Source organism: Emys orbicularis, chromosome 2 (genome assembly GCF_028017835.1).
Source record: "Emys orbicularis isolate rEmyOrb1 chromosome 2, rEmyOrb1.hap1, whole genome shotgun sequence".
NCBI classification, from domain to species: Eukaryota; Metazoa; Chordata; order Testudines; family Emydidae; genus Emys; species Emys orbicularis.
In genome coordinates, this window is record NC_088684.1 from 26,924,588 (window position 1) to 26,940,565 (window position 15,978).

A 15,978-nucleotide genomic window follows, 5' to 3' on the forward strand; every position below is an offset into this window, starting at 1 on the left:
ATCACTGATGCGCATGCGCAGCTTTCTCCGGGCCCCTGCCTCCCGATTTTCTTCTACGCACGCGCAGTGTGTCCCGGGACTCAGAGTATTATCTGCGCATGCGTCAAGCGGGGACCATCCACTTTACCTCGGCCCCTTTTGACCTTTCCCTTAGTTTCCGTCCGGAAGTCATTCACAACCCACCTCCGGGCCCTTAGCCACGCTTCCGGTGTTCCATTTTTCTCTTTCCGGCCGGCGTGGGGGAAGCGTTTCGCAACATGGCGTCTCGCAAGGAAACCACGGTGGCCGCCAGCACCGGCTCCTCCGCAGCCGCCAGCAAAGCCAGGAGCAAGGCGGCCTCGGGGGACTCGGCCGTCAAGCAGGTGCAGATCGACGGGCTGGTGAGTAAGCGGAGCCGGAGGGGAGGGTCTGTGCGGCCGCCTGGCCAGGGCCGCGTGGGGGCCGGCGGCAGCGCGGTTTGTAGAATCGCCTCTGCGGGGAGAGTCGGTTTTCAGCACCCCCGCCCCGCGGGGATGGGCGTTTTCGTGTGGGGGGGAGGCGGAAGTGGCGCTGCAGAGGTGGACACACGTGCGGCCGCCTGGTCAATTTCACCATCATAGGATTTTAAAAACCATAAATTTTATTATTTCAGTTATTTAAATCTGAAATTGCACGGTACTGTAATCGTAGGGGTCCTGACCCAAAAAGGAGTTTTTTTGGGAGGGGGTTGCGGTACTGCTACCCTTACTTCTGTGCTGCTGCCAGCAGCGCTGCCTTCAGAGCTGGGCAGTTGCAGAGCAGTAGTTGCTGGCCAGAATCCTAGCTCTGAAGGCAGAGTCGCTGCCAGCAGCAGTGCAGAAGTAAGGGTGGCATGGTATGGTATTGCCACCCTTATTTCTACGCTGCTGCTGCCTGCAGAGCTGTGCCCTCAGTCAGCAGCCGCCACTCTCCAACCGCCCAGCTCTGAAGGCAGCAGCACAGAAGTAAGGGTGGCATGGTATGGTATTGGCACACTTACTTTTGCACTGCTGCTGGCGGGGCGCTGCCTTCAGAGCTGGGATCCTGGCCATCATCTGCCACTCTTCAGCTGCCCAGCTTTGAAGGCAGCACAGAAGTAAGGGTAGCAGTACCGCAACCCCCCTAAAATAACCTTGTCACCCCCCCCACACACAAAACTCCTTTTTGGGTCAGAATCCCCAATTTGAGAAACGCTGGTCTTCACAATGAAATCTATATAGGATAGGGTAAAAGCACACACAAGACTATATTTCATGGAGGGAACCCAGATTTCACAGTCCTTGATGCATTTTTCGTGGCCGTTAATTTGGTAGGGCCCTAGGTATTGGGAATGGAATCTGTTGCGACCCGCTACCAGGGTCTCGCCCCTGTTTATTGCCTCCACCTTCTAGTGCCCTAGCATACTAACGGTACAAATAAAACATAGAATCACAGGATTGGAAAGAACCTCCAGAGGTCTTCTAGTCCAGTCCCCTCCACTCATGGAAGGACTAAGTATTATCTAGATGCTCTGACAGGTGATTGTATAATATGCTTTTAAAAATCTCCAGAGATTCCATAACCTCCCTAAGCAATTTTTCCATTGCTTCACTACCCTGACAGCTAAGAAGTTTTTCCTAATGTCCTACCTAAACCACCCTTGCTACAATTTAAGCCCATTGCTTCTTGTCCTATCCTCAGAAGTTAATGAGAACATTTCCCCCCCTCCTCCTCCTTGTAACAGTCCTTTATGTACTTGAAAACTGTTATCATGTCCCCTTTCAGTCTTCTCTTCTCCACACTAAGCAAATCCAATTTTTTCAATCTTCCCTTATAGGTCATGTTTTCACCTTAAATAATTTTTGTTGCTCTTCTGTGCACTTTCTCCAATTTGTCCATATCTTTTGTGAAATGTGGCGCCCAGAACTGGACGCAGTACTCCAGTTGAGGCCTAATCAACGTGGAGTAGAGCCGGAAGAATTACTTCTCGTGTCTTGCTTACAACACTCTTGCTAGTACATCTCAGAATGATGTTTGCTTTTTTTGAAACAGTGTTACACTGTTGACTCATATTTAGCTTATGGTCCACTATGACCCCCAGATCTCTTTCTCCGGTATTTCTTCCCAGGCAGTTATTTCCCATTTTGTATGTGTGCAACTGATTGTTCCTTCCTAAGTGGAGTACTTTGCATTTGTCTTTATTGAATTTCATCCTTTTTACTTCAGACCATTTCTCCAGTTTGTCCAAATCATTTTGAATTTTAATCCTATCCTCCAAAGCACATGCAACATCTCCTAGCTTGATATTGTTCGCAAACTTTACAAGTGTACTCTCTATGCCATTATCTAAATCATTGATGAAGTTATAGAACAGAATTGGACCCAGAACTGATTCCTGCGGGACTCCGCTTGATATGCCCTTCCAAGTTGACTGTGAACCACTGATAACTACTCTCTGGGAATGGTTTTCCAATCCTTTATGCATCCACCTTATAGTAGCTCCATGTAGGTTGTATTTTCCTAGTTTGTTTATGAGAAGGTCATGGGAGACAGTATCAAAAGCCTTACTAAAGTCAAAATATACCACATCTACCCCTTCCTCCCTATCCACAAGGCTTGTTATCCTGTCAAAGAAAGCTATTAGGTTGGTTTGACACTATTTGTTCTTGACAAATTCATGCTGACTGTTACTTATCACCTTATTATCTTCTAGGTGTTCACAAATTGATTGCTTAATTATTTGCTCCAGTATCTTTCTGGGTACTGTAGTTAAGCTGACTGGTCTGGACTTTTACTATATACCCCTGACTAAAACTTTGTGTGCGGGGGGGAGGCGGCTTGGGAGGGCGGCCCTGGAGGGTGCCGTGGGCGCTACAGATGCTGGGGAGGAGGGGTCGTGGCCTGAGGGGGCACCGCAGATGCTTGTGGGGGGTCGCAGCCCAGGGAGCACGGGGCTGGGGCAGGTTCCCTACCCAGCTCCTGGGAAGCGGCAACCCTAGCTCCACATACTGCCTCCGCTCCGCCCCAAGCCCCGGTTCTGCAGCTCCCATTGGCTGGGAACTGTGGCCAATGGGAGCTGCAGGGGGGGTGCCTGCAGGCGGGGAAGCATGTAAAGCTAGGAGCTGAGTTTCTGTTGCCTTTCCGGGGAGGGCCCCCCTCCTCCCAGGTAAGCACTGCCCAGCCCTAACACACTCCTCTCCCCTTCCCGCCCACCCCACACACACACTCAAACTCCTGCTGCTGGGGGGTGGGGAGGGGCGGCCCGAGACTGCCCCAGCAGCGGCCGGTGCACCTGGCCATGGGGCTGCCTGAGCCTGATCAAGCGGCCCCCAGGTCAGGCGCACCGGCCGCTGCAGAAGTCACGGAGGTCACGGAATCCGTGACAAACACGGAACCTTAATTATAACTTTCCATTACTGTTCCAGAATCACAAAGTGTAATGAGTGACTGGGTGAAGGGAGGTAAATCTGCCCATTAAAATAGTGACAGGTTTCAGAGTGGTAGCCGTGTTAATCTGTATCAGCAAAAAGAATGAGGAGTACTTGTGGCACATTAGAGACTAAAAAATTTATTTGGGCAAAGTGGGTTTTAGTCCACGAAAGCTTATGCCCAAATAAATTTGTTAGTCTCTAAGGTGCCACAAGTACTCTCATTAAAATAGTGTTTTTGGTTTTTGTGCTTGAGAAGAGACTCTTCCAAATGTGAAATGAGTGTAAACCATTGCAGTATTCTCTTCCTGTCTCTGCAGACATCTTGCAGTGTTGGTGGGGCTAGTAATAGCTTTCTTAAACTGCAGAAGTGTGAAAACTGAGGAGAGTCAGCTAAATACCATGCTGCCACTGCTTGGGAAAGCTGAGAGCAACAGCAGAGGCAGCTACTTGAGCTGTTTCTGGGAGAGAAGGATCCTGGAATTCCCACTAGATCAGGGGTTCTCAAACCGGTGGTCGCGAGCTGCCAGACTCCACCTCAAACCCGGCTTTGTATCCAGCATTTATAATGGTGTTAAATATATAAAAACTTTTTTTAAATTTATAAGGGGGGAGGTTGCACGCAGAGGCTTGCTGTGTGAAAGGGGTCACCAGTACAAAAGTTTGAGAACCACTGCATTAGATCCTGAGATCTTGAAAAGATTCATGGCATCTTTGTCTATAGCAGTGGTTCTCAAAGTTTTGTACTGGTGACCCCTTTCACACAGCAAGCCTCTGAGTGAACACCCCCTTAAATATATAAAAAAAGTGTTTTTAATTTATAACACCATTATAAATGCTGGAGGCAAATCAGGGTTTGGGGTGGAGGCTGACAGTTCGCGACCCCTCATGTAATAACCTTGCGATCCCCTGGGGGGTCTCAACCCCCAGATGGAGAACCCCAGGTCTATAGTAACATGAGAATTCCCCCTATTGGATCAGATGCTTAAGAGGAAGGTGTGAGAACCTTGCAGTAGGAAAATGTGGGATAATCTGCTCCTTATGATGATGATTGTTGTTTGTATTATTGTAGCATTTAGGCGTCCCAGTCCTGGACCAGGACGTGTTTATGTTAGGTCACATCCTGAACTCAGATAGGTTGAGCTCTGAAGCAAGAGGTCAAATGCCTCCAGAAATACCCCTTCAGGAAGTTTTGTTATAATTATGACAGATACGGATATCAAAAACATTCAGAGAAATATCCAACCCCATTTTGAATGTTGCTAAATTCTTGGTCTCAGTGAAGGCAGGACACAAGAATGAAAGTTACTACAAAAAAATGAAATATCTCTTCTAGAATCACTTCATGCAATGTTACAAAAGCCTTCCATTATATTCTTTCACAAATAAATTCCTAAGCATTTGTTGTATTTTATCTTTCTCCTTTTATAACATTTCTGATTATGGTAAGAACAGAATGAAGCCTCACTAGCACAAAAAGCCTATAGTGGGGGAAAGAAATTCTGTTTCTACTATTCTAAGGGCTTGTCTAAATATGAAAGTTATACCAGTATAAGCTAAAGCTATGACTACACTTCAAATGCTAGTGCTGTCCACACTGAGGCCTTGGCTACACTGGCGCTGTACAGCGCTGCAACTTGCTGTGCTCAGGGGTGTGAAAATGCCCCCCCCCCGAGCGCAGCGAGTACAGCGCTGTAAAGCACCAGTGTAATCAGAGCCTGGAGCGCTGCACGCTCGCTCGCAGCGCAGCAAGCTATTCCCCTCGCAGAGGTGGAGTACATACAGCGCTGCGAGAGAGCTCTCGCAGCGCTGGCGGCGCGACTACACTCGCGCTTCATAGCACTGCCGTGGTGAATGAGTCCCGAGTGAGTATTAGGTTGGCTTAACTGTTCTGTTCGGTGCGTGTGTGTGTGTATACACTTCACACCCCTGAGTGACACAGCTGGATCAACTTAACTTTTTAGTGTAGATCTGGTCTAGAAGATGTGAATTTAAGGGCTTGGCTACACTTGCAGATGTAGAGCTCTGAGAGTTAAACCAGCCTTCAGAGACAGCAGCAGGGAAAACGCTGCTGTGTGTTTACACTGTCAACTGCAAGCGCACTGGCGTGGTCACATTAGCAGCTCTTGCAATGCCACAAAGAGCAGTGCATTGTGGTAGCTATCCCAGTGTGCAAGTGGCTGCAATGTGCTTTTCAAATGGGGGAGGGTGGAGTGTGACAGGGAGTGTGTTGTGTGTATGTGGGGGGAGAGACAGTGTGTTTTGGGGGGCTGAGTGTGTCCGCATGCTGTCTTGTAAGTTCAGACAGCAGCAGACCCCCCCGCCCCCCCCTCCCCCACACACACTCACAACAGCAGCATTCCACACTAATGGTTTGCTTTGTCCTGGAGCAGATAAGCATGCTGGCTGTCAGAAACAGAGCTTTGAAAGGGGATATTCACATGCCTGCAGCCGATTTCAAAACAAGGAGAAGAGTGGCCACTTGACGTCAGGGGGTTATGGGACGCTTCCGGAATGCCAATCACAGTGCAGTAATGCAACACCTTGTCCACACTGACGCCCGGGCGTTTCAGCCGGGGCGCAGCAAGCTTTATGCTTCTCGTGGAGGTGGATTACCAGGAGCACTGCAGCTGCAGAGTCCAGGCGCTCTACGTGCCTTGCCAGTATGGACACATCGAGAGTTAGGGCTGTTTTAATGCGCTCTAACTTACAAGTGTAGCCAAGCCCTAAATAGATGTAGTTACACCAGTATAACTCCCCAAGTGGACACACTTATACTGGTATAAAAGTGGCTTTTTTCGGTTTAACTGTTGTTGCTAAACCTAAAAAAAGACACACTCAAGAGTATCCGCACAGGGAATTATATCAGTTTAACTGTATTGGGTAACTGGTAAATATCTCCTGTGTAGACAAGTCCTAAGTGTTTCTGTGGAACTTGTGTTACCACCACTACTTTCTAGCCTCTCCAATAGCTAAGGTCTTTGACATGAGGACATAAACAGTACCTCTGAGTCAGTCTCCTGCTTCTGAGACAGAGGTTGCTGCCAAGGCCAAATCAGCTGCTACTTCACCACTCAGAGTCATTTGTCACTTTATTTTAGGTGTACACAAACAGGGCATTCACTTTGGAGGAGACCCAGTTTTTAGTGAAATGTATTCCATATTTTTACATATTCAGGTATGCTGTAAAAGATTCAGTTGCATAGTTGGTGAGTGACATGATTTCATAGTCTTGGAATTCTGCAGATATGAGGCTGCAGATTGTTTCTTGTGCACTATTAGAATCAGCTATGGAATCCTACTCTTGTTGCCAAAATTGGCCCTTGGGAATTGCAGAATTTCATATGCTTTACCTTTCAACTTGTATAATGTATTATCTTAATTTTCTAATGTCAGGCATGGTTGGTATACAGTACTGGGGCATGGATGCACTTGTGTGCCCACCTCCACATGGGTTTTTGAATTTATGTAGGGTCTAAAAAGAGCTTTGATATTGGTTGACTCTGACTGCATAAAAGTCAGCCTCTCTGCTTCCATTTTTGTATCCGTAAAATGGGGGAAATATCTACATCCTGGTTCTGAGGATTAAAGCTTTAAAAAGTGTCTTGTAGTTGGAAAAACAGTATAAATCAGGGGTGGCCAACCTGTGGCTGCGGAGCCACATGCAACTTTTCAGAAGTTAATATGTGGCTCCTTGTATAGGCATCAACTCCGGAGCTGAAGCTACAGGCCCCAACTTTCCAGTGTGCTGGGGGGTGCTCACTGCTCAACCCCTGGCTCTGCCACCAGCCCTACCCCCACTCCACCCCTTTGTGCCCCCTCCTCTAAGCCTGCAGTGCCCTCGCTCCTCCCTCCTCCCCTCAGAGCCTCCTGCATGCCACGAAACAGCTGATTGGGAGGTGCGGGGAGGGATGGGGAGGCGCTGATTGGTGGGTGGGGCTGCCGGGGTAGGTGGGAGGTGCTGGGAGCGGGGCGGGGGAGCTGATGGGAGGCTGCTGAAATATTACTGTGGCTCTTTGGCAATGTACATTTGTAAATTCTGGCTCCTTCTCAGGCTCAGCTTGGCCACCCCTGGTATAAATGCTAAGAGTTGCTATTAGCAGAACCAAGTTGGAGCTTGTAAACAAGCTGTAGGAGTGCAGTGCGGGAATATACACTGAAAGGTTATATCATTGATAAGTGTACAACATTGAGGAGTTCAATAAAACAAAAACATCTGGTATCATTTGGCACTATGAAACTAATGCCCTGACAAAAGGAATTAGTGTTTTGCCTAAGGGCAATGAACAGTGTTACACTTCAAGGCTCAAAGGCGAAATATCATTTGACAATAGCTTTTCCTGTTTGGAAAGAAAATTGGCACACTCCCCTTCTGTATGCTGCTGTGGTCAACAGTTGGGCTTCATTCCTTTCTGCACGTGTGATGTGTATGTCAGACTGGTCTCCTGCATTGTAATTATGTGTGCATAGCTGCTGAACAGGCTGATTATGGTCTGATCTTGGTGCTTATTTGCTGGCTGTTACTTTGCTACCAAGATGAAGAATGTGCATTTTCACTTAATTTTTTTTTTAAATCATCGTTTTGCAGTTCTATAATACTTTTAATCTTCAAAGTATTTTAAATTAAACCTCTCATCACTACTGTGAGCATGATCTCCATTTTATAGATGGGGAAACAGGCAGAGAGCTTGAGTAATTTGACTAGAACAGCAGAGGGAGTTTGCATCAGTAAAGATTGGAAATCCGGACAACTAATGCGTATTCCCTTCCACGCTAGAACATTGTTAAGGATGCACATTTGGTGTTCTCCTGGCATTGTTACAAAATTGAGTGTCTACAATGTTTGTGAGCAGAGTGGCACAATGCAGGGAAAAGAGAGACAAAATACTATATAGCAGACAGCTGGCAAAATAGTATAGTACCTAACCTGGGTCCTGAAAAGTCTGATGTATTTAGGTCTGTAGTAGAAAACAAATGCAGTTATATGCCCAAGAAAAATGTTTTCTGTTAATTAAATTTGGCAAGAACACTGATACTTGGAACAAATAATAATTTTTTTTTCAAACTGTTTTAAAGGCAGCTTATTTTCAATTTTTTGTTGTTGCTTAGGACCAAAGCTTTCTTCTAAAGTAACTCCCAATCTTGCTCTGCCACAAATAATATTTTGGATCCAATTTAAATGTTTATCTCTTCTCTACTCTCACCCGCCCCCCTAAAAATTGCCCTCTAGACAAAGGTGTGATTGTCAACATAACTCTGCCACATCTTTTATTTCATGTAGTGTTAAGATTATAGATGTATATGCTTTTTATTTTTCACTAATGCTTAGCAATTCTATAAGAGTACTTCCAGTATTTAGCAAATAATAATAAATTTCTTGAATTCTGAATTAGTAAAATGGGCAGCTCAGTTTACTGTTGTAGAATCAATAATGTGGGCAAGTTTTAAGATATATTTGGGAAATTATTTTTTTAGATATGCTTAGTAACTGCCAGATGTTCCCTTTTGTGTTTAGGTAAGCCCATTGCCTGCAACAATATGCCCATAGTTAAAAATACTCCTTTAAATTGCCTTTGTGTTTAACCGTACACATCATTGTGCCTTGATGTGTAGTGAAATACAAATGCTATTTAAATTGAAATATTAGAGATATTGATTAAGCATATTAAAATGCTCTGACTACAGCCTGATGAGTATTAGCACCGTGGTATGAGCATGATACTACCAAGGATTTCACATTCTTTCATATCTCTCTTGTGCAGAAACAGCCACTCAGTAATTAAGGTGGTGACTAATTTTCCATTCTAAGCCAGATTTTGCCCCCCCTTTTAAAATCAACAAAGGAATATTGGTATCAAAATTGGTAGGGTAGATGTGAGGCTGAAGGAAATTATGGTTTACTGGACTCCTCACCTGGGATGAAATGTGATGGTGTTGCTTTGGAGGCCTCCTAGAGCCTCCTAAGTTTTACAAGGGTGTTGGTGCATTCAGCAGTATGGAACCTCTCTTGTGTGTGCTGGTGTACACCTCCATTTCTTTAATAGGCATTAGCCAGCTGGCCCTCATGATCTCAGAAGGAAGAGTGAATGACCCTTCTCCCAAACCCTCTTGCTCCTCCATCTCATGCTGTGAGTGTTTAAAACCAACTAAGCAAATTCTCAGCAATTATTAGTTAAGGTAGATTAAGGTTTTGAGTGCATATTAGTATTAGTAATTTAAAGATAAAAATCCTTATAGAAATGTTGTAGTTACCAAAAAATAACCATTAAAAGGTAGGAAATTCAGAATTGAGATTACACTTTCAAAAGACTCAAATATTTATCAATTCGTGGTTTAATGTACTCAGGCTATCATAACTATGCCCCAAAAATGATGTCCTCAGAAAATCATACGACCTTATCCGTCCATATTTCCCCTTATCAGTGGTAATAAAACTAGAATGCTCTTAATCATCCAGTACTGCTATATAGATAATAAATAGTGCCTAGCTCTTATATAGCACTTCACTTTGTACATATCAAAGTGCTTTACAAAGGAGGCAAGTATCATTTGTCCCATTCTAAAGATGGGGAAACTGAGGAAAAGGGAAATGAAATAACATTCTTTTTCCATGGTTGCACAGCAGGTCAGTTGTAGAGCTGGGAACAGAACCCTGGTCTCCTGAGTCCCAGTCTTGTCGCCCTTCCACAGGTGCACACAAGACCCTTGTGGAACTCCTTGCCTGAGGAGGTTGTGAAGGTTAGGACTATAACAGCGTTTAAAAGAGAACTGGATAAATTCATGGAGGTTAAGTCCATTAATTGCTATTAGCCAGGATGGGTAAGGAATGGTGTCCCTAACCTCTGTTTGTCAGAGGGTGGAGATGGATGGCAGGAGAGAGATCACTTGATCATTACCTGTTAGGTTCACTCCCTCTGGGGCACCTGGCATTGGCCACTGTCAGACAGGATACTGGGCTAGATGGACCTTTGGTCTGACCCAGTACGGCTGTTCTTATGTTCTTATGTTCTCCCTTTAGGGAAGATTTTTCTGTATCTCTAAACCTGTTAAAACAAAACTTGTTCACATAATTTTCAGTGAAGGCAAGTGCCCTGGACATGTGGAAACCTTCAGTTTCACAAATAAAATAATAAATGATTGAAAATGACACAGTCATCGTGCCAGTGTGTCACTTTAATGACTGTTTTGGAATATATACTGAATGCATGTAAAAGGAGGGATTCCATAATTCATATGCTTAAATGCAGTATTTTACTTCAGCACATATGATTTGATTTTTTTTCAATCCCAATGTTGAGGCTAGGATCCTGAAATAGTATTAGGTGCCTCTAAATCTGAGAGCATTTTATAGGGCTGTAAATAGACAAAACAAGTTTATTTTGTTTCATTTAGCTCTGTCACGTTCTGTTAATTTCTTAAGGCCAAGTAGTGGATAACTGTCTCTGCAGGCTTTCCTCTACTTCATTATGAGGGTAAAAATTTAGCACAATCCATGTGAAAAATGGGTGGTTGAATTATAAAGTTTATTGCTGCTGCTTTTGGCTGTCACTTCTAAACCTTTTCATATGCAACTGCTAGAAGCTGAAGCCTGAAAAGTAATCCTTTTATTCACAGATGGCACTACTAGCTCAGTAAGTACTGCAAATATTTGAACGCTGGTAGTTCACTAATATAGCAGAACACATTTCAGCATACAGCTGACAGCTAAAAGCATAAGACTCTTTTGTACCAACTGGAAAATATTAAATTGAAACTATAGCTTGTGTCTAATCTCCCTAAAATGCAGATACGTTGTGCAGTAGGCGAGCATGTTCATCAGCTCTCGCCCCCAAAACAATGGTAATGTATTGACTTTTGTTCTAAAAACATGTCATAAAAATACTTATTTAAAAATATTAAATGTTTTCAAAAGATTCAGATTTTCTAACCTATTTGTGAAAGTAGCAAAAATAATCTACCGAAAAATACTTGGTAACGCTCTGTCAGTAATGCTCTGTCTCCATTGTAACTAGGACGACTGTAGGGCCTTACACTTGTTACAACCCCATCATTGCTTCCTGACAGTATGGTAATGATATCTAATACCCTGCTGCTGAAACAAGTGGAATCCTGGGGCTGTATTATAGAAACATACCTACAAGGCAGTCATTCTGCAGTGCCTGTGGTCTTGATGGTTTCCATGGTAATAAACATGAAGCCATGTACTGTGAAATTTATACTATGATACTTTCTATTGCAAAGAAATATATTGATATATAGCGAGTGGCACAACGGATAATTTAAAATATACAAACATAATGGTGGTGTATTATTGTTTTGTACTGAGGTGGCACCCAAAATGTACTACAGTACCTTCTTTCTACACAGAAGAGAGAGCTCACTCTTCAGATATAGAGTCTATCTAAAAGGATGGATGAAGATTAGAAGAGATGCAACGTCCAAACAAAGCAATCATGGTGGTGATTAGCATATGTCTTACTTAATTTGGTTTTTATGTTTGATTTCAATACCCTTCACTTCTCTCCATTATTTGATGACCTTATTGTTATCCAATGCACAGCAATTCACATTCAGTTCCTTTCCTCTGCATCACTGAGCTGTTCACTTACAGAGAAAAAATAAATGAAAATAAATAAGTAGATGACTTAAACAAGTTTCATGATACCTGGAAGGCACTAACTCAAACTCTGGACCGAGATGAGGAAAAGCACACTCTATGAAAGATTAGCATCCGTGGCTCCTTCAACCAAAAACTCAGGGCTCCCAATCCAAGTCAGTGTTCCTCTAACAAAAACATGGAAGACAATATGGTTTTGCTATTTGAAAGATAAAACCCAAACCAAATCCCAAGTACCATTTAAAAAAAAATCAGGCACCTTTTATATATCAAAACAGTTAAAATGACAACTTTTTTCTCTGGAAGTCATTTTTAAAAGGAATAGATTAGGGCGGTCAATTAATCACAGTTAATCATGCAATTAATGCAAAAAAAAATTAACGATTAAAATTTTAATTGCACTGTTAATAGAATACCAATTTAAATTTATTATAAATATTTTTGGATGTTTTTCTACATTGGTTGATTTCAGTTACAACACAGGGGGGAGGGATAGCTCAGTGGTTTGAGCATTGGCCTGCTAAACCCAGGGTTGTGAGTTCAATCTTCGAGGGGGCCACTTAGGGATCTGGGGCAAAATCAGTACTTGGTCCTGCTAGTGAAGGCAGGAGGCTGGACTCAATGACCTTTCAAGGTCCCTTCCAGTTCTATGAGATCGGTAAATCTCCATTTTTTTTTTAATACACTTAATAATTTTTATTACAAATATTTGCACTGTAAAAAAAGATAAAAGAAATAGTATTTTTCAGTTCACCTCATACAAGTCCATTCAGTCCTACTTCTTGTTCAGCCGATCGCTAAGATAAAAAAGTTTGTGTATATTTACGGGAGATAATGCTGCCCACTTCTTATTTACGATGTCACCTGAAAGTGAGAACAGGCGTTCTCATGGCACTGTCGTAGCTAGCATTGCAAGGTATTTAGGTGCCAGGTATGATAAACATTCATATGCCCCTTCATGCTTTGACTTGTAGGCTCTAAAGTTGTACATTGTTAGGTTTTTGAGTGCAGTTATGTTAAAAAAAAATTCTACATTTGTAAGTTGCACTTTCACGATAGAGATTGCACTATAGTACTTGTGCAAATATTTGTAATAAAAAATAATATAAAATGAGCACTGTATTTTCCGTGTTGTAACTGAAATCAATATATTTGAAAATGTAGAAAAAATCCAAAAATACAATAAATTTAAATTGGTATTCTGTTATTGTTTAACAGTGCAATTAAAACTGTGATCATGACTGTTTTTAATCTCATGATTAATTGAGATTATTTTTTTAATCATTTGCCAGCCCTAGAATAGATTCTAAAACTAAAATGTGAAATTGAGTTTCAATGTGCTAAATAATATTTATTACTCAAAATGTAAAAATAACCTTCAAGATTTACTGTTGCTCAAGATTTGTAACTTGAATGTCTGCAATTTTTAATCTGTTTTGATAATAGGACAAGTAGGAAGCTGTGTGTTTGGGAGAGTTGTGGATATATGCTGACATCTAGATATGTCTATATGAAATCGGTTATCTCATCTCATAGTGGACAGGTATTCTGCATCATATAAGTATCCTTATCAGTAGGCTCTGCAGATGTTTGAAGTTGCACACAGATTGGATTCTTCACAGGATAAGTCCACAGATCGGTTACAATGGGTCTGACTCTTGTTTGCAGGACCTTGGAGACAGATACCAGACCTTTCAGTTACTGCAGGCTTAGAGTGACCAAACCTAAATCTTAGATTTAGTTAATAAGGATTGCCTGTAAGTGTATATTTGGGTGAGATCTGAAATATTCGTTGGCCTGGTAGGCAATGTGTCTGATCTCTTGGGATTGGTAGTACTTTATATGAATAAGGTTTTTTTAGTAACCACTCACTGTATTAAACTTGGCTCTCTGAGTGGGAGCCCAAGGGCTGGATTGCTTAAAGGGAACTGTATTTTGGCTTCTTGGTAACCAGTGCGGTAGCTGTTTTGTTGTTGGCTTGTGAATCTAAATATAAATAAATCACCAGTTTTGGGGATTGTCTGTCCTATTCCTTGCAGTTTGCCCTGAGTAAGCATGCTCAGTGTAGCCCCTCCAGGCACCATGGTCACTGTGAGACAACATGGATTCACCATATGAAGGCTTCCTCTGTCCCTCCCTCAAGTAGGGAGCATCTATAAAATTCAAGGAGCTCACTTAGAGATTGTCTCAAAAGTGAGCTTTACTAGGGTTCCACTTATTTCTATATACAGCAGCAGGTGCAGTTCTCCCTTCAGCTTCCCTTTTCAGTGCTATCTTGTTGTCTCAGGATGGAGGCCACTCTACCTCTGGCCTATAGATAAGGAGGAAAAACTCCATAAAACAGGGTACACTTTGAGACCTGAGAGGTTGATCACTCCCCCCTACGAAACTTTGAAATTGAGAAGGAAAGTTAAAAGATTTATGGGAAGGACACTCAAGATTTTGACCACAGAAGTCACTCCTCAACAGTGGACATTTTTAAGGCTCTGTTTTCCCAGTAAAACAAGGAACAAGAGGCACAGGGATCCTCTTCCTTCTTGTCTTTCTCTTCCACTTGACCATAACACAAACTTTCCAAGAATAAAGGCTCTAAAAGGAAGAGGAAAGGTCTCAAAGTTCAGAGGGGTCCTCATATTTATTTTCCTGGGAGAAAGGCCAGATTTTTTTTGGTCTTGGGGTCAGAGCCCACAGAACAACCACCTCACTTAGGCTTTTTAATAATGTTTTTAAACCATCCTCAGGAGTATTATGCAGACTGTGTGTATCCTTCCAGATAAGGCCCTGAGAAAAGAAACATTGGAGAGAAGTTGACTTGAATCCGTTCCGAAGTAAATGTTCTGATTTATACTCCCCAAAAGTTCACACAATCCTCATGTTTGGTTAAAGAAATTGCAAGTCTTTATTTAAAATAATAAAAGCAAAGCCACCTTAGCAGCCTTTCATGCATCTAATGCTTCCATGTCTTGGCTATAGCCATGTGTGGGTGGTCAGACTCCCTTTTGCCCACTGTGCCATTAAAATTCAGAAGTCCTCTGGACTGGGAGCCTTCGGTGAAAAACATCTCCTGATCAGTCATGGCAGATTGTCCTTCTCTCCCCCTCCAAAAAAAGAAAAAACAAATGAACAAACAAAAAAAACCCCACAAAAAACAAACCTTGAGATGCTCAGTATGAGCAATGAGTTATGTAACTCTCACAACACCAGCTCTGCCTAATGCTATGGAAGGCCAATCCCCAGGGAAAATAAGGACTGTTTACTACTGAATGTCCCGGGGGCAGGTTCTTTAGTGACTGTAGACAGAACTGCCATGGAAACCGCCTTTAAATAAAAATAAAATAAAAATCTGAGAGCCTTGTAGCCCAAAACAGACGCTGTTATAGGTCTTGGCACTCTTTTGATCCATCCATGAGTTGCAAGAGAGTGATCAAACTGGCATGAGCTATGGAGGAGATACTACAGGAAAACTCTGCATCCTTCAAGAAAGAGAGAGTCCAGGTTGGGCCAATTGGGGAGCAAGTGGCAGGAATTATCAAAGCATTAGATCAATACTATATTTGAAAAAAGCACCCCCCCCCCAATTTAGGCAGCCAGGGTTACACCATTAAAATTAAATGCAACACCAAAACCAAGATTATTCCTCCAACCAATTGAAACACCGAGTATAAAGACTGCAGTGTATTATCTTCTTCAAATTTGGATAATGGATCTCCCAGAGAACAAGACTTAGTACCTTGTCCTGGCACCAAGTGTCCCAAAAAAGGAGTGCTCAACTTGAAGTTCTTGAACAGATTCCTTCAGAAGCCACAGTTCAGGATGGAGACCCTGAATTAAACCCAGAAAAGCAATTGCCAAAAGGATTTTTTAATTTTTGTATCATCAGGTGTTCTTCATGCTGCACCTTTGGTCCACCTGCCTCTGTAAGGGTGTCTTCAAAGTATTAGTTTAATATGTTTTTCG

At 42.8% G+C, this 15,978-nt stretch overlaps 1 protein-coding gene across 1 annotated transcript in view; it reads left to right on the forward strand.

Annotated features, from left to right (window-relative positions):
• Positions 1–225: 225 nt before the first annotated feature.
• EIF3H (eukaryotic translation initiation factor 3 subunit H) overlaps positions 226–15,978 on the forward strand; it is a 124,114-nt gene continuing 108,361 nt past the window's right edge. Inside the window, exon 1 of the mRNA XM_065398055.1 lies at positions 226–380. Coding sequence (XP_065254127.1) covers positions 258–380 — 123 coding nt within the window. The 5' untranslated portion in view covers positions 226–257. The remainder of the gene's footprint in view (positions 381–15,978) is intronic.